The sequence below is a fragment of the Columba livia genome, chromosome 1, assembly GCF_036013475.1.
Source record: "Columba livia isolate bColLiv1 breed racing homer chromosome 1, bColLiv1.pat.W.v2, whole genome shotgun sequence".
Lineage (NCBI taxonomy): Eukaryota > Metazoa > Chordata > Aves > Columbiformes > Columbidae > Columba > Columba livia.
The window spans coordinates 80,419,973-80,439,633 of NC_088602.1; the positions used below are offsets into that span (position 1 = coordinate 80,419,973).

At 39.6% G+C, this 19,661-nt stretch overlaps 1 protein-coding gene across 19 annotated transcripts in view; it reads left to right on the plus strand.

The window, feature by feature from the left end:
- The window catches only part of ROBO2 (roundabout guidance receptor 2), a 1,092,721-nt gene that overhangs the window by 1,063,350 nt on the left and 9,710 nt on the right, over positions 1-19,661 (plus strand). For 11 of the 19 annotated variants that reach the window (XM_021299764.2, XM_021299765.2, XM_065064248.1 and 8 more), the window contains 2 exons: positions 8,710-8,892; positions 13,429-13,599. In XM_021299764.2, coding sequence (XP_021155439.2) covers positions 8,710-8,892; positions 13,429-13,599 — 354 coding nt within the window. The remainder of the gene's footprint in view (positions 1-8,709; positions 8,893-13,428; positions 13,600-19,661) is intronic. The other 8 variants (XM_065064273.1, XM_065064320.1, XM_065064364.1 and 5 more) reach the window with 1 other exon arrangement.

The window sequence follows — 19,661 nt, forward strand, 5'->3', positions numbered from 1 at the left end:
CTGATCACTGTCTGTGTTGTAGAAGTTGTTAATTCATTGTGTCTGAGCACAAATGGAATAATTCCTGAAAATTACACAAAATCATTTTCGCGAGTCATATTTTACTGTGGCAGTGTTCAATATTTATATTGATTTGCTTAGGGATACCTATTGCAAAAGATTCTATTTAATAAGCAGTTAGACAGATTGCATTTAATAGGAAGAATGTGTTTCATGGATTAAATACGTGCTCAGAAAATAGGAAACTGCTACTTTTTCTATCTCATAAAAATGGTAATGCAACAATTAGCAGGGTCATATTATAAAGCACAGACTTTACTCTAGCTTAATGGATCTAGGGATATGCATTCATCAGCAAGGATGGATTTAGCATAAAATGACATGTAAATGAATTGATGACTGATCATAAATTAATTTTAGTGCTGAAGAAGTAATAGAGACACAGCAAGATGCCACTTTATCATAGTATTTTACTGCTCAGCAGCATTTGAGCAACTACTTAATGTTCTGTGTGCATTTCTTTCCTAACAGCTTGAATAAATTTGAGAATTTTTTGTGCCTTTCAGCCATATGGAAACCAAAAAAATCTAGGAAGACTGAAAATACAAACACAAATAAATTTGGCTAAGTGACATAAATTCATTTTTCATTACGTGTTTATGAAGGGTATTAATTATGGTTGGACCTGTGAAATGCCAAATATGTATGTATGTTTTTTACATCCTTGTGTTTAGTGTTTCCTGCCCCAAAATAATTTTAAAACTGAAGGGTTGATTTCAGGTGTATACATTTAAATATTTGGGACATTTATGGAGAAATATAATGTAAAGTATAAGACCAGATTTAATTTTTGAAGTTTGATCATATTTATAGTCTGTATTTATCCTCTTCCATTATTCTTTCTTAGTTTAATGGTACAATGACCATTGTTGCTGTCATTCCACCACTTGTACTAAAATTAGTGGACATTCTTTCTTTGTAATCATGGCGGTAGCCAGATACACTCAAAAGCAGATAATGTCATTCTTCTGTACAAAGGCTAAAGGAATTCTGTAACTTATTTCAGCTGAAATAGCATCAGACCCCAGGAATTTTATCCATATTTTACAGACCTAAGCAATCTAGCCCTACTCCATCAAAAGCCCTGCAGAGAAGTGGGAGCTTAATGTTAGCATGTGCTTAATGGTCTTCTGAAGGGAAGGACGTAAGAATACTTATACAAGTCCCAGTGACATAATTTGTTAACTTTAGGCAAGCCCATAGACTTCGGTATGTACAGAAAAGCATCTAATGGAATTTTCAAAAGTGTTAGTTTTGTTGTGAGCAGCTTTTACTTCACAAGTGCATTAGATCATTTTTTAAAGTAAGGCAAGAGTACACTTTACAAATAAATATAATATTTTTATTGCCTGCAAAATACCACTAAAAGTAGTAGCATGCAGTCTACAAGAAGGTAGCACCTCTATTCCCCTCACCTTTCCCTGAGAGCAAAGAAGCTTTCTGTTTGCATTAGCACCAAGAGATATTTTATGGAGGAAGAAAACCAGAGTTCAACTTTTCACAGAGTTGACTTTGTTCTGCATAAAGCATTTACTGCTGCTGTCAGCAAGAGTAAAATTTACAGTTGCCAGAAAGCGTAAAAACTCAAATGTGCTCTTGGAAAACACATAGTGAGCTGCATGTAAAGGAGACGCTAAAAGCCTGTTTCATTCCATTTCAAAATGCACAGTTGATCTGAAAGGGATGTCAGCATGTTTTATTCTGCCTTTATTCAGAGGGAAACAAATATGCTTCTGATTTGGAAAATAAGAGGCCATTGGATGCCTTTAAATAAGCAGTATCCACGTGTGCTATGTTAACACAGCTGTGTGGTGGCCTGAGGTACCCAGGCTGGGCTCCAGCACTCCCGTGCCTTCTGGGCAATGTCAGCACCTCTGGTGGGCAAAGCAAGCCAGGATTTTACTTCTGCAAGTTTTGTTGGGGAAAAAAAAAATATGCAGGGCACTTGAATAGCTCAGGAACCAGTAGAACTAATGTAGAGATTTCGTGTTTAGCTACCTGGTCACATACAGCTGTGGGTGCTGTATATGTCTCATAGTAGCTGCTAACTTCAGCAGTTATAGAGAATTTTGCCTCTGTTTCCAGCAAACAGAAGTAGCATGGAATCACAGAATGTTAGGAATCGGAAGGGACCTCGAAAGATCATCTAGTCCAATAGCCCTGCCAGAGCAGCAACACCTAGATGAGGTTACACAGGAATGTGACCAGGTGGGTTTTGAATGTCTCCGGAGAAGGACACTCCAAAACCTCCTTGGGCAGCCTGTTCCAGTGTTATGTCACCCTCACCATGAAGAATTTTCTTCTCATATTTAAGTGGAAACACCTGTGTTCCAGTTTGTACCCATTTTCCCTTGTCATATAATTGATTGTCACCGAGAAGAGCCTGGCTCCATCCTCATGACCCTCACCCTTTACATATTTATAAACATGAATGAGGTCACCCCTCAGTCTCCTCTTCTCCAAGCTAAAGAGCCCTAGCTCCCTCAGCCTTTCTTCATAAGGGAGATGCTTCACTCCCTTAATCACCTTCATGGCTCTCCACTGGACTCTCTCCAGCAGTTCCCTGTCCTTCTTGAACTGAGGGGCCCAGAACTGGACACAATGTTCCAGGTGTGGTTCCACCAGGGCAGAGTAGAGGGGGAGGAGAACCTCTCTGGACCAACTAACCACCCCATTTCTAATACACCCCAGGATGCCATTGGCCTTCTTGGCCACAAGGGCACAGTGCTAGTTCATGGTCATCCTGCTGTCCACCAGGACCCCCAGGTCCCTTTCCCCTACGCTGCTCTCTAACAGGTCGTTCCCCAACTTATACTGGAACCTGGGGTCGTTCTTGCCGAGATGCAAGACTCTACACTTGCCCTCGTTATATTTCATTAATTTTTTCCCCGCCCAACTCTCCAGCCTGTCCAGGTCCCGCTGGATGGCAGCACAGCCTTCTGGCATGTCAGCCACTCCTCCCAGCTTGGTGTCATCAGCAAACTTGCTGACAGGACACTCTGTTCCGTCATCCAAGTCATTGATGAATATATTGAATAGTACTGGTCCCAGTACTGACCCTTGAGGCACTCCACTAGATACAGGCCTCCACCTAGACTCTGCCCCATGACCACAACTTTCTGGCTTCTTTCCTTCAGCCAGTTCACTGTCCACCTCACTACCCAATCATCCAGACCACACTTCCTCAGTTTAGCTGTAAGGATGCTGTGGGAGATGGTGTCAAATGCTTTACTGAAGTCGAGGTAGACCACATCCACTGCTCTGCCATCATCCACTGCTCTGCCACTTTGTTATGTTCTCAGAAAAGGCTATGAGGTTGGTTAAGCATGACTTCCCCTTGGTGAAGCCATGTTGACTGACCCTAATGACCCCCTTGTCCTTGATATGCCTTGAGATGGCACAAAGGATAAGTTGTTCCATCGCTTTTCCAGGGATGGAGGTGAGGCTGACCAATCTATAGTTACCTGGGTCCTCCTTCTTGCCCGTTTTGAAGACTGGAGTGACATTTGTTTTCCTCCAGTCCTCAGGCACCTCTTTTGTTCCCCACAACTTAGCAAAGATGATGAAGAATGGGCTAGCACTTACTTCAGCCAGCTCCCTCAGGACCTGCAGGTGCATCCCATCTGGACCCATGGATTTATGGATGTCCAGATTGCTTAATGCTCCCTAACCCAGTCCTCATCAACTAAGGCAGACTCCTCCATTGTCCTGACTTCCTCTGGGGCCTCAGGGGTACAGGGCTCCTCAGGACAGCCTCCGGCAGAGTAGACAGAGACAAAGAAAGCATTCAGTAACTCTGCCTTCTCTGTATCTTCTGTCACCAGGGCACCCACGTCATTCATCAGTGGGCCTACATTGCCTCTAGTGTTAAGTTTTATCTGCCATGTATTTGAAAAAGCTCTTTCTGTTGTCCTTGACACCTCTGGCCAGTTTTAATTCTAAGGAGGCCTTAGCTTTCCTAGTTGCCCCCCTACACCCTCTGACAACAGCCTTATATTATTCCCAAGTGGGCAGCCTCTCCTTCCATGATCTTTAACCTCTCCTCTTCCACTTGAGCTTACCCAGCAGTTCCCTGTTTAATCACGCAGGTCTCCTGGCTCCCTTCCTTGACTTCCTACGTGTTGGGATGCTCTGATCTTGAGCTTGAAAGAAGCAGTCCCTGAATGCTAACCCACTGTTTTGGGCCCCTTTACCTTCAAGTACCCCTTCTTGTGGGATTTCCCCTAGCAATTGCTTGAAAAGGCCAAAGTTTGCCCTACTGAAGTCCAGGGTTGCAATTCTGCTTGCTATTCTGTTCCTGCCACACAAGATCCTGAACTCCACCATCTCATGGTCACTGCAGCCAAGGCAGCCCTTGACCTTTACTGCTTCAACCAGACCCTCCTTGTTAGTGAGGATGAGATCCAGCAGCGCTCCTCTCCTAATCGGCTCCTCCACCATTTGCATCAGGAAGTTATCATCAATGCACTGGAGGAACCTCCTGGACTGTGGCTGGCTGGCTGGCTGGCTGAGTAGTCCTTCCAGCAGACATCTGGGAAGTTAAAACCCCCTACCACAACCAGGGCCTGTGGTTGTGAGGTTGCTCTCAGCTGTCTGTAGAAGGCCGCCTCAGCTTCCTCACCCTGATCTGGTGGCCTGTAATAGACGCCTGAAACAGTATCACCCCTGCCAGCCTGGCCCTTAATTCTCACCCACAGACTCTCAACTTGCTCCTCATCTGCCCCTGGCTAGTACTCAATACGTTGTAGTTGCTCTGTCACGTAAAGAGCAACTCTACCACCTCACCTTGCTGGCCTGTCTTTCCTGAGAAGGACATAGTCAAAGAATCATTGAATCATAAAATGGTTTGAATTGGAAAGGACCTTTAAAGGTCATTTAATCCAATCCCCTGCCATGGCCACGGACATCTTTCACAAGACCAGGTCACTTAAAGCCCCATCCAATCTCCCCTTGAACACTTCCAATGATGAAGCACGTACAGCTTCTCTGAGCAACCTGTTCCAGTATCTCCCCACCCTCATGGTGAAAAACTTCTTCCTTATATCCAATCTAAACCTACCCTTTTTCAGTTTGAAACCATTGCCCCTTGTCCTGGCTCCACCTTTTTTATAAGCCCCCTTTATATATATTGAAATGCTGCTGTACGGTCTCCCCGGTGCCTTCTCCTCTCCAGGCTGAACAACCCCAACTCCCTCAGCCTTTCTTCATAGGAGAGGAATTCCATCCCTCTGATGATTTTTGTGGCCTCCTCTGGACCTGCTCCAACAGGTCCAAGTCTGTGTTGTGCTGGGGACTCCAGAACTGGATGCAGTACTCCAGGTCAGGTCATTGTTTGCTTTCATTGTCAGCTGTGTTGACGTTCCAGTAAAGCTCATGTCCCTACAAGAACTGAGCTTTTCTTCCAGCCTGACAAGCAGTCCTTCCTAACCCAGCTGTTGGAGGAGAGGGGAAGGCGAATGGTCTATGGGCAGAGTGCATTATTCCTAGCTTTGCTAATACTTACTGTCCATAGGAATGCAGAGTTCAGGAACAGGGCTTTCCTATAGGGTTAGCCTGAAAAATTGGCAGCCTGATTACATCGCTCTACTTATAATTAAAATTTAGCCATTGTTAGGAAAACCTGGCATGTCTATGAGTGTGTGGCATGATAGGTGTATGTATACACATTGGAGAGACCATTATGGGCTTTTGCAGATTTTTAGTATATTTCCTACTTAAAATATGTATTATTTTTCTGAACTGGATGAGCTTCTGTCCAACCCTTCAAAGAGTATATGAAAAATAGCAACTGTTCCTAGACATACCCTGAAAGCATCCCATCGAAATTATCATGCGTGTTCTGTGTTGTGTAACAGCTGAGTAACAGGATAGCAAATGGACAAAGCAATGTGAGTAAAAGGAAATTCAAAACTAAGTTCCTTTAAAATATCCATAGTCTTGTGCCTATTATACTGAAAGCCATACCAATTCTATGCAGTATGTGTTTTTATGTGTCTCTATGTAGAGAGTAGAATGTATCACACAAAACCTTTGGGCCCTGATACATGGTAAATTTTTAGCACCGGAGTATCATCCTTTGATATCTGTAAGTCTAGTCATGTTATTATGTTTCAGCTTGTGCTTACATATTTTGCAGAATATGTCGATAAGCGATTGTTTGAAAATGTCCTAAGCTATAGAATTTCATTTTCGTACATCTTCCTCAAGTGTTTCATCTGTAGTATCTCTTTTCATTCATCATCAGTAACTGTTGCTTAGCCTTTTTACTCTCCATTCTCTATGATGTCCTATCGCACTTTGATTGTTAGTTCAGAAACTGTCTTCTCAGACAAAATTCAGTTTTAGCCTTCCCTTGCTGCTATCTAGGTTTCCTTACATCTGTCTGCATCATGTCTAGTCTGTTTGGAAAATAACAATTTTATGTGTGCTCTTGGCAAGCAGAATCCAACTCTGTCACCCTCTGTTGCATTTAACGCACTTTCTGCCTGTCAGACCTCCACAGACCTCTTCAGTATCTTAGGAGTGCATGGACTTCTGTTATTATAGCGTGCCACTTGGCTGACATTAGAAGGTTTGGTCACTGCAGCATCATAGAATAATCCATTGTTCTTGCTCTTTGTGGTGCAGTGTGCTACTGACTAAATTCCAGTATTTGTTTATTGTACTCATGACTTGTTTTTGCAGGATATTTTTAATATTTGACACCACTGTTAGTTAATTAGCCTATCGATTCACTACTAATAAGAAGGTCATTATTGATTTACTAGTTAACAATTTTGAACACAATAATACTTTCTTAGACATGGATTAGAAAAAAAGGCTTTGAAGAACATGACTTACACTGCTACACGTCTTACATACATTAACATAAATTCATCTGTACTAACTGAATTGTTAAGTCAGGGCCATGATGTATCTCTCCACAGGTATCTTCGTATCTCTGAAAACCAGTTCTCCTCAGATTCCTATGGGTTCACTGGGCTTTTTTTTCTTAATCAACATATGCATGCCACTGTTTTTAAAAAGCACATTTCAGGTATTTCAAGATATTTCAGAACAATTCGCTATGTCTATACAACACCGTACAATGCCATACAGCAGCTCAGGTCCCAAAAGCAGTCTGGTAGCTCTGCACCTCAAGTGGACTTGGTAACTAATTGGGATGTCTGCCCTGTACCTGGAGCAAAGCTTGGTACTTGGTGCTAGCCCAGTTTCCTTTGCCTCCTGCTCCACTGCACAGTGTAGAATTACCCTGTGACATTTACCCATGAATTTTACCATAAATTATAGAAGAACACCATCAACTTCATCTGAAGCCAAAAAGGAAACAGGATTCCATAACTTTGAAAAAAAATCTGAACTGAGCACTACCTTCTGAAAATACAGGTTGTTTCAAAAAGATGGACCCAACTGAGAGGTGTTTGGGAAGAACCCTACTATCGTCTCGGTGTTGTCCATACAGCAGGTGGAGGGCACATAGAGCATTTATAAAAAGGTTGCTAAAACTTGATAACTCATTAGACCATTTCTAAATTTTTGTGTAATGGTAACATGTTACCATTGTGAAATTTGATCTATCTTTTTGAGACACCCTATATGTTGTACAGCCACATTGGGTAGCTGGTAAAAATAAAATACAAATGAAGAGCAAATCAGATTAATCCTCCTTTCCCTATTTTGCTCTTTATTTTTCAGTTTTGTCATTTTTTTGTATTTCATGTGCTTTTTCTGGTATCTGGTTTTCTGACTGCATTTTTATGATGTTATTTTCACTTTGCTGCAGTGGTGGCAGCCCATAACTAGAAGGTACCATGAGGCCAGCATTGGCTTAGTGACTGACTAAGTACTAGAGTACACATTTGCTCTAATCTTTAATGTTAACTATTTCCAACCTTTTAAAAAATAAAAGTTAATCCACTAGAATGAACTAATTTAGCTCAGCTGTCTTCAGGCCACTGATATTGCTCATCTATTTTAAGGTGTTATTGAGAAAATGAAATAATGCCAGTCTTCTCCAGGATAGCTCTTGAAGTCATATCTGGCTTTAGCCATATCTACTGCGACTTACACTTGTGCTTTCCTAAATTAAGAGTTTGTTTTGCAAATATCAGACTAGGTACTGATTTATAACAAGTCAAATAATAATTAAAGAAAACAAAACAAAGTACAAAAAACCCCACAACAAACAAAAAAACATGCAAACAAACAACAACAACAACAACAAACAAAACAAACAACACCCCCCAAAAAAAAACCAACCAATCAAACAAACAAAAAAACCACATTCGTTTCAAACCTAACTTTCTTCCAAATTAATTATTGAGCCTTCACATTTCTAGAGAATATGTATCATTTTATTTACAGGCTCAAAGCAACATGGAGCAATCTGTGAATGAGATCCCACTTTGCTTTGATATTGCTCTTTTATACCAAGCTCTTACAGCTAAAGTTTGGGTTTCTTGTTGTGAAAGGACGTATTGCGTGGGTCTTTAAGCTTTAGACGAATACTGCTCTTTTGTACCAAGGTCTGTCAAATGAATGTTGGGTTTCCTGTTGAGAAAGGACATATTAAATGGGTCTTTAAGCTTTAGATGGTAAAAAAAAATATCAAATGTGCACAACTCACTAGACCCCTACATTTGTTTTTAGGTTCAATGGTAAATGGATGGGGTTCTGCGTCTGATGAGGACCGTAACTTTTCTAGTCATAGATCTAGTGTAGGTAGCTCCTCAGATGACTCGATCTTTACCAGCGGCAGTTTTGCACAAGCACTGGTTGCAGCAGCAGATAAAGCTGGTTTTAGGCTGGATGGAACCAGCCTGACAAGAACAGGTTTGTAGACTCAAAGTTGATGCTTTCTGCATGAAGGGGGTTATCTGCCTATTCTTCTCTTGAGTGAATCTGCGTCTCACACTTGTCTAACATGCATGGAATAAGGTGGATGGGGATACTTTTATCAGTATACTTCAAATGAAGCTTTGCATTGTGTTTCATTTTTAGTGATTTGAAGTAGTGAATAGCACAAGCTTATAATCTGCACCTTCAGTCTGCTGCAGTTTCCCTCTGTGCTGACTCTGCTATGGATTTACTGACATGTGCTCTGTTTAATATTCCGGTGAAGAGATCACTAATTATGTCATGCAGTCTTTGATGATTTCTTTTTTTGCAAAATTTCCTCACAATCATTCACATTTCCAACGATGAACCTCATGTTTAAACTATTATCTCCATCCCTGCTCTTCTGTTGCATCTCCTTGCAAAAGTGTATTTTTCTCTGAAGTTTTTCTAAGCATGGGGTGAATTGGTGTGCTTTTATTGTTAACAATGCAAACTGTTTAAAAGCCTTGTTAATACCTGATTTTAAATATACTTAATTCAATAAGTTAATTTATTTTGATGAAATTTAATTATGCCAACAGAATCTGCCAAGTTAAATGTAACAAAGGTAAAGTGACTATTGCTTTTGAAAACAGCCCATCATTTAAAATGAATTAATGACAAGTAAACATAATTTAGTTCCTATTTTTAAATTTTGCTATGTTTTATTTCTAGCTAAAAAAGATGGATTAAAATGATTTATAAATATTCTGGAAATGAGAATGTATTTGCATTTGCCTAGTCTTATCAAAAGGGCAAAAATAACTAGTTATTTAAATCCACAAATCCGATAACAAAGTATGATCTTGGGTCATATTTTTATTATGCTTTCTCAGCTGATTCCTGTCAACAGATCCCATAATGTTCCTATCATTTAGTTAGTCTGGTATGAAGTCTTTACTTCGGTAGAATATGTGCATTTATGAGAGATGTCTCCACGTGTTAGGGCTGAAAACTGCAGGTTTTCTGCTTGCGATGGTTTCATGGTGAACACTGCCTTTTAGGAACATTAGAATGAAAAATAGAATTGATGGCAAAATCTTATGTCACCAGTAAACTATAGAGTGAACAGCTACAGCTTTTATCATATCACTGAGACTTTTGCCATTAACTTTAATCAGAAACAATCATCCTTAAAAGTTATTTCACCATTAAAAGTAGTGAAAGCCCTCACTTGCTTCTTGCACTTAGTGGAACATTGAGTGAATTTGTCTTGTCACTTAAAAAAAGAAAAAGCAAAAGAAAACAAAACTGATGTAGACACTTACTCATCTACTACGGGCAAATTTGACCAAACTATCATTTAAAATCTACTTTTTTGTTGGAAGAGTCACCAGAACAGTCTTGAATGAAATGGGCAATCCTTCCCAATGTTTTTTTTTTCAGTGTTGTTCTTGACCTCAGTAAATGCTAATGCCAAGATTCAGCAAAAGTTAATGTCACTTGTATCAGGCCATTGATAAGTACAGTTGGCCACAAACACACACATAATGGACACCAAAACATGTAGATGCCTTTAAATAGACATGATTTCTTATTGTAGCTTTGTAAATAGAAAGTACAAGGAAAGGATGAAAGCCCTCTAGTTATATCAATATATTATATTTATGTTATGTCAATAGTTACATTTTCCTAGTTTAATTAGGTCACAAATGCACTTAAGCTGAGTACTGAGTCGCAGTTCCTTGTACAGACTATTTGAGTTCAGTGTACAACAAAGTATCCAGCAGTTGTGGTAGAGACTTTATGATTATTACCTTCTTACTCCCAATGATTCAGCAGGCAAAACTGAAACAAAATAAACCCACACATAAACAAACAGCCCTCCCCTCTTTTCCTCACAAAAACCTCAGCAAATGGAAATAACTCCCCAGTGCTTACTGCAGTTCCATTATGATATGATACATCCCAGGGTAGCAGGGATCGATCAGACATGTCTGTTATGGATCTGCTGTTCCACAGCAACCTCCTCAGAGTGCACAATGGTGTTTTGTAGTGGAGAAGCAGCAGAATTATTTCTGTTCATGGCTCTGGAGGGAATCTGAAAGTCCTGACTCTTTACTTCTTTGCAGTCTGGACACTTGTTTTCACCCCATGAGAACAACTGTGAAATATTCTCACCGACAGCAAGGAGAAGTTAAATTTGATAGCCACACGTGGGTGTGTGTGATTGCCAAGCAGAAGAGGTGCTGGTAAATCCAGGCACAAGGTGTCTCTCCTGCCAGACACTTTGATTCCAGTTTCCAGAAGCCATTGTGTGGTGTGCCAAGCAGTTTTCCTCTTTAACACCCTTGAGAAATTAAATCAAGAGTTAGTGGATTCATCCTTGTCTCCACTTACACACAGTAAATCTACTGCAGAGAGTCTGACACTGCTCAGCAGTTCTTACTGGAAGGGCTGCATACAAATACAAGTTGCTGTAATCAAATATTAGGTGCATTGAAAAATGTGTTTTGGGAGCCTGTACATCATTTGTGTTTGCCCTATGTCTGATTTAGGTCAGTGCTATTTACTTACCCTCATTTTCATGGAGGGATAAAAGATAGAATGCTTGGTGTGTTTTGGTTTAGTTTGGTTTGGTTTTTTCGAATCTGAATAAATAATCACATTTCTTTAGTCAAGAGTAAGCGTGAAGAATCTTCATCCTGCACTCACTAGTTGCACTTGCATGTTACGAGTTTATTTTTGCAAAACTTCTGTGCAATGTGCTGTGAGCTAGGATGGAATTTCAGACATATCTGAATTTCTTTGCATTAGTAGTATTTTTAAAATCTTTTTAACAAAAAATTAAATATTTTGTCTGTGTTCATGTGCTGTTTTATCTTTCTCTTTGAAACGAGGGCTTGATCACTTGTCTTTGTTTGGCTGCAGCTGTGCCAGCTGTAGAGGTTAATGTTTCCCCAAAATACCATTTCCAGAATTAGCTGCTTGGGTGGGTGTTCTGTAACCCATTTCAGTTAAAATGAGCCAGGTTAGCAAAGGTATGCTTTTCATAACGGTTAAGTTCAATAGGGCTTATTTCAGTAGAGGAGAGCCAGGGAATGTCCACATGAGGGGCTCAAACTGGCAGCCTCTGACAGCTGACAGTGACATGCAGCTGGGAGAAAATCCTGCCTAAGAGCAGTGTCCTTCTCAGGGTGCACATCAGTCAGAAAGCAGAAGAGCAAGCCTGAAACAGTCAGGAAATACCTGAAGTCAAATACCGAGACATTATTCTAAATGTCTATGCATTAATGTGAAACAGCGTGTTAGATTATGGCTGCTTTTTCACTTTGCCCTCTTTTTGCACTATTTCAAATGGCGTAGTGGGCGGCATATTACTCTGCATTAGGCTTATCTAGATCAGGTTGTATGTGATGACATGCCGGAAGTAAGTGAATCTGTTCCAAAATTTTACTAGAAAACATAACTCACCACAGGGTATATCCTGGTCTAAGTTAACCAGAAAATAAAAAAGCTCCTTATTATTTTGGGGTCAGTTGACCAGAAAAAATAAACAGACATTTTGCCACTTCCATCAACAGGCTTATACATTCTCCAATGCAGATAGAGTTAAAACAAGTAAGAATTTTAAGTACCAGTTTTAAACAAACAACAAAGTGTTAACATCCCCAAGATACTTGGCAAGAATGACATACAGAGGAAAAAAAGCAAGTAAAAGATTATGATCTTTAGTTTTCATCAGTTACTATTAAACAATAAGCTTAAATAACTGAATAAAAATATCAAAATAGGAGGAAGTGAATATAGTAAATGAACTGTGCTCCTATGGTTCATGCAGTGATGCTTTTAATGATCTGCTCCATAGAACATGATCAAAGATTGGTTTTTTAAGAGAAACCATGTAGCTAGATTAGCCTATATATGTAAAAATATCTGAGCAATAAATTCAATCAAAATACATTATTTTTAACATATAAAAATACTGAAAATGAATGGGAAAATGTTGGTATTTAAATATACCCCCATTTTTATTTCTTGAGAAAAGATAGCCCTAAAGTATACAAACCTACATTGCTACATAGCTTTCAAAATCAGTTATGTTTATCTCACTGGAATCACTCCAGATATACAATGCATATAGGAGCCCCTAAAATGAGAATCTGGTTCAGCAAACATGAAGGTGGAAGGCAGGAGGGAGATAAATTTGATATAATTGCAGAGCTGTTTTCCTTCCCTGCTCAAGGCCGAGGACTTGTTATGACACATCTGTTCAGCACACAGAGCAGGTAGGAGTTACATGGCATACAGTAGTTTTATCACAACAGATGGAATGATTTTAATTACAAAGTTAAAGACAAAAGAATGCCAAGTTTCTCACTTCGTTTGTGGTGTGCCTTAAAGCAGTTGTCATCAGTGTGTTCCTCAAGGGGACACTTGCTTGCCTCTGAGAGTTAGACCAGATTTAATATTTTGAAACAGACATTAATAGAACAGCCCATTTCAAGGCAATAACATTTTTTCATCTGGTTTCTCTCTCTTTTTTTTTAGGCAAAGCATACCCTTCCTCTCAGAGACCTCGGCCGACCAGTCCTTTTTCCACTGACAGCAACACCAGTGCAGCTGTCAATCAGAGTCAGAGGCCGAGGCCCACTAAAAAACACAAGGGAGGACGGTTGGACCAACCCCCCTTGCCTCATCGTAGGGAGGGAATTACAGATGGTAAGTGTTGAAGTGAAGTCCCTGGCGAAAACCTGGAACAAGCAGATGTGCAGAGTGGGAGAACGTGGAGGAATCTTTTAAGGAATATACTTTAAAGTGAATTATTTGTTTGTTGAAGTGGGGTCCCCAGGTTGCCATGTGAGCAATAGTGCAATGCTAGCAGTATGGAGCTCAGTTAAGGGAGTCTTTAAGGAGCCTTTCTTCACTTCAGCTCTAAACATGTTAGGATCTCATAGATTTCCTCAGATCCCTATGTAAATCTTACAAAAAATGACTGCGTTGCACGTGGGTTCACATGAGAAAATGACCTGTGGTTAATTTAACATTAAATGAAAATAGCTGCCAGCAGCAGTAGCAGCATGCTGTGAATTCCTAAGCATAAGGCCAGTCCTACGATGCCCTGTTTGGTTTATGCTGTTTTTGACAGCCACCCAACAGCTATAACAATACGTACCATGCTTTTTTTAATTTATTTTTTTTTCCCATTATTCTGCCTCATGTCTTGTCTGTGCTGCTTCATTCCTGACATCCAGCGACCTCGGTGACTTTGTTTCCCTCTTTAACATCTTCACTTCTCTATGACCACTGCTTCCCATCTGGAAATTCTGCTCTTATAATGACTCAGATCAGCTCAATCTTGCATTATCTTTGTCTGTTCCCTCTTGGCTTTGGCAAAAGATGCAATTGCTGCTTGTTACTCTCTGAGGAGGACTGGATACCTCCCTCTCATTTCTTATGATCTCTGGCCTGCCCCCTAGGTGTTGAAATAATTAGAGATGAGAAGCAGGTAAAAGTGAATGGAAATGGAAAAACAGTATTAAAGGAACCACTAAGAATGTCTGTAATGCCATGCAGATGGGGATGTGATCACTTTCCTCATGCTGACCTCTCTTTCAGTTTTCAAAGCAGGGCAATTCTGAGAGCTAGACTGTCTCACCGGCCTCCGTGACTCTTGTAACACTATCTGGACCACTGGAATTGGTGTGATGCCAGTGAGGGTATTTCCTAATCTTAAGTACACCTTGACAAATCTTCCAGTGTATGGGAAGATGTAAAAATAATAATTAAAAAAAAAAAAGGGACTTTAGATTTTAGTAAAAATATCCTCCTTATTCTAGAAAAAATGACTTGAGAATCATAGAATAACTGCAGTTGGAAGGGACCCATAAGGGTCATCCATTTTAACTCCCTTCAGTATCTTCTTTGGACAGGTAACGTAATAAATGTATTTCATAGGGAGTATTTTTAGTTTGGTTTATTTATAATGCGCTATTTATTACTCTAGGTACATAAAACAGCTTGCAATGTGGACTGTGGCCACTAAAATGACCAGAGCTCTCCTGTCACTCATGTTATCAGGTGTACAGATACTATTTTGTAGTATGTTCTGACAGATTTCTTGTTTGTCAGACCACAAGGGTGGAGAACACATTCCGAAAGTACAAGTCTTCCCCAAAGGGGTTATCGTTACATCTCATGCTCTATGGCTCATCCTTGCTAACATATTAATTGGGGAAACAGCTTAAAGCACCTCAGACTCCATTCATCTGGATCTGAATTGGTTTAAGCATTAATGCCCTCCCTTTCTGGATATATTCCAGAGGCCTCCTTGCTACAAAGATCCATTAAATAGATGTGTCCGTGAGAATAGTTACTGGAAATTGTGGTACAGGCAATACCCTTTCTGTGCATACATTAAGTCAACCCTTCTGCATGGCATATCCTGTCACCCTGAACTATGAGTCTTTTGGGTCACAAATTCTGTGTACGTGAGATATTATAGTGCATTCAGTATGGTAGGATCTTAATCCTTCTGGTTTTGAGTACTATTGCTATAGGAATGTTTAACAATGAAGTGGGTACCAGAAAATTAATGGGAATCCAGTTCAAGTCATGAAACAGATGGAAGTGTGACTCCACAGGTAGTGCCTCTATCATAAAATCTGGCATTGTTTTAAATGAGTGAAAGAGATCCGATTTTAAGATTTATTTTAAAAGAGGAGTCTTCTATTGTCTTTTATTTATTCTTCATAAAATAGTATTCATATTGGAGTTTCATAAATTTGAGTCAGAATACCAATGGTATACTCTTCCCTTCAATAATCCAGTTCTCAGGGTAGAGCAGTAACTATAACAGCTTTCAGGCTTTTTAGCCTATTGCTTGTCTGTTATAAACCTAGTTAAAATGCTTACTATATGGTCCAAAAATTTTTAACGATCCGGAGTAATAGAATATCCTTTCCCATCCTCACCACAGGAACAAACACACACAAATTGCACAGTTTTTCCACTTCAGCTCTCATGAATATGAGTCATTAACATGTAAGGGCAATTCTGAGTCAGATTTAAATTTGCAAAAGAACGTTTGTCAGTTAAGGAAGCTAAAGATTGCTGTTGCCACCTGTGTGATGTAAACAAACTGAATTTAGAAATTAAAAATTGTAACTGGATGCTTTGTGTGGAGTATTGCAGTAAACTTTACAAAGCGAGACAATACCATTATGCTTAAGCTCCAGGTAGTAAAGGAAAGTAGGAGAACCTGGGATGGGTCCAGTAAATCTGAGCCCTAATCCAGGCCATTCCATTCAGCCCTGGGCCATCCTGATTTCAGTGGGATGCATGACTAAACATTTTTTCCTGGTTTTGAGATGTCTTTAGTCCATTCCCTTACAACTGCTTACAACTGCTTCCTCTTGGATTTGTCATATGAGAACATACTTAGTTTGTCAGTTGTCTTCAAATTCACAAGTTGGATGAATCCTAGCATCCTGTGCTTAAGTCTCATCACATACTGTGTATCTGTCATTTTAAATTTTCATTGACCAAGAAAGCTCCATGTCCTTTCTCTGCCCATTCCTGTCCACATCCTGAGCACTTCCTCCTTGTTAACTGTAATCATGTGGGACAGTGCAAAAAGCCTAAGAAACTATAATATTTAACGCATAGCACAGATGTCAGACTCTGTAAGCACATGAAGGTCCGAATTCATGCTTTTGACAGCAATTCACACAAAACGCCTAAAAGCCTACTTCTTCATTTTCATCAGTCACAGGTCAGATTCCTCTAGATGCTGACTCTAGATTGAGTCTTTTTATCTGTCTTGCTATACAATTGGTTTTAACTTCTGCATCCTAGAAGACCACAGAGACAACAACAAATCCACAGGGGAAGAATAGTTTATGAATCCCTCAAATGAGGAAAGCGTCATTCTGAGTTCAGAGGCCACCATAAAAACAACAAAAAAAATACTTTTAGTTCTAGTGCTCAAGGAATAATTCGTTTTTCTAGAAACAATATATTCCTGAACTGCAAAACAGTGGGGTCTGTGATATAGGTGGTATCATGGCAACTGCATGAATGAAGTTAAAAGCTCTTCCTTAGCTGAGCATGATGTTTAAAAAAAAACAAACCAAAACAAAACAAAGAGGAGGTGGAAGGGAAATATGGTTAGGGGTTAAAAAGGAGAACTGGATCTTAAGCCTTCTATTGGCTTTACCACTGACTTGCTGTCGTGTATTGCAAGTCATTTATTACTAAGGTAGATCACCATACAGGAGATGCTTACCTTCTGATGCTAGAAAGTGGTTCAGAGTCTCATTAAATGTCACAGTAATTATCACCCCTAGGAAAACAAATCACTGCACAGATAGAAAGGGATGTCCTTAAACTTGTAGGTTCTATAACTTGCTGCTTTTATTCCAGCTAATAATGAGAGGCTGTGCCAAAGCTTGACTGGTGCCTGATTCATTTAGCCAATGCTCTGCTTTCTGAAGGAGGGCTGGAGTAATCCCAGGCCAAACATCTATCTGCCTCTTATCAGGCACTCTGATGTCCTACAGCTTCTCAATCACAATCCCTCCATTACTAAATCAATAAGACCATCACTTTCCCACCAATGCACTTATAAATTGCCTTGCAGGTTTGATAATCCTGCCATTAGAAGATGCAAGTTGTAGTCTGGATGACATTGCACTGGCCTAGTAAGTTACTAGCTCACTGTGTGTTTTCAGGTATTTTACCTGGCACTTGGAAGATAAATGTAATTTAGATGGAGGTACAGTGATAATCGGTGATAGCACTCTGAATATCTGCACTGAAAATCCTGCTGAAGTCCCTAAATTTCTAGATTGAAAACTTCTCTGAAGTGATTGACATGAGGGAATGACTTGGCTTGCCTCTATGTGGTAATAAGTCTGCCTGTTAAGAACCGAGGCTACTAACTCCTCTGGTCTCTGTTACCCATTAACTAGTAATCAAAATGCCAACCACTAACCATTTTTTATGTGCACACTCACAAGTATGCATGGAGACGTGCACAGTCACATATGGACATGTTTGGGAAGAGAGAGGAGATACTCTTCTCTGTGGCACTGAAGGAAGAAACTAATTACTCCAGATATACAGGGTCTTTATGTATGACCAGGCAAGATAACTGAGCATATTTAGCAATTTATCTAAGTCAGAATATTTACACTACTGGATTTAAGTTGTAGAGGAAATAAAAAGCCACATTTCCAAAAGAAGCTCACTTCCAGCTTCTTTTTTTAAAAAGGAAAGATGGGTAACTGTTCTTTCAGATCTTCTCAGACACAGCTAACACAATTCAGAAGGTCTGTACTCAGGCTGGAGTCGGCTTACATTAATTCTGTAGTACCTGTAATTCTTCTGGAATTGTGTGAAGCTTCATTAGAAGATAAACTTCATTTTTTATTTCAACTCATCCACTGGTCTAAAACAGGCAATGAACTTTACAAATAGGGTTTTTCATTTCACTTCTATGCATAAGGCAATCAAGCCCATTTTGTGGGTGAATAAAAGCAAGAATCAGGTTAACAGTAGATCAGCAGCATAGGTCTACAGTAATTCCAGGAGTTGCAGCTAACTCTAGAACATGCAGTATGGTTTAAGTACAAAAGCTACTTTTCTTCTCAGTATCTAATTAATAACAAGTATTAGATATAAATTTCTGTAGAAGGGCACTGAATGTTGAGAAGTTTAGTACTGCAATATTTTTAACAGGTTTTTTTTGCTATGATGCTACTTAAAAATTTTGTTTATATTGAATGGTAAATATTTTATCTTGGAAAATTGCATTGTCAGATGTCATGTTATGAGTCTGTTTATTGGATTCAATGCATCTCCATAAAGTGCTTATAAATCACAACTTCAGCAACCTCTATTTCAGATTGCATAAGCAGATGCCAGTGTTGTGGTTCTGTACATTAACTGGTTATGATCGCAATAAAATCAATTATAAGAAATGCCGTTTTGGAAGCCAACACTATAAAGCAATTTTAACATTGGCAAGCTCCCATACCCTCCTGCTTCCACACACAGTAACTCAAGTATAGTCATTGTCATGAAAGGTCACATCTATATTCATAACTAAAAATTTCTCAGATAAATTAGTGCTGAACATAAAGCATACACCAGACTCACTGACAGATTACTAGAAGGCTGTTTCAGCCAGAAGATAGATATCTTAATCTGGGCTATAGCACTTCAGCTGTGAACAAAGGTACGGAAGGAACATCAGATACAACTTCTTTCCATGTAGACACAAATAACCCACACATCCTTGTTTATCTGTAAAAGATGATGTTGGCTGGGATGGTATCTCAGCAACTCCGGAAGTATTTCTGCCCGTTACATGAGGTATAACTATCGCCTCTAACAGCAAGGACATGAAAAAAAGTCTGTGGAGCATTATATAAAGCCAGATTACAGACTTCAAAGTAATTCCCTCCAAATGCCTCCTCACCAATTTATAAAATGAATTTCAGTTTTGCTAGAGTTATAAACATCACTTTCCTGTGGGCAAAGCAGAGGTTTGCTTTTCAATGTCTGTAATTGAGCCAGGTTCAATTACTTGATAAACGTAAAACTAGAAAGCAGGACAGACCTATATGTAATGTAAACTAATATAGGTTAAGTGAAGTTGGTGATGGTGCTGCACAGATTTGATTTGGCTATGCATTGCCTAAATTATCAACAAATGTTCTATGTAAAAAATGGGTATCCAATATGCGAGAGTTTTCATTTAAAGGTACTTCCCTTTTCTG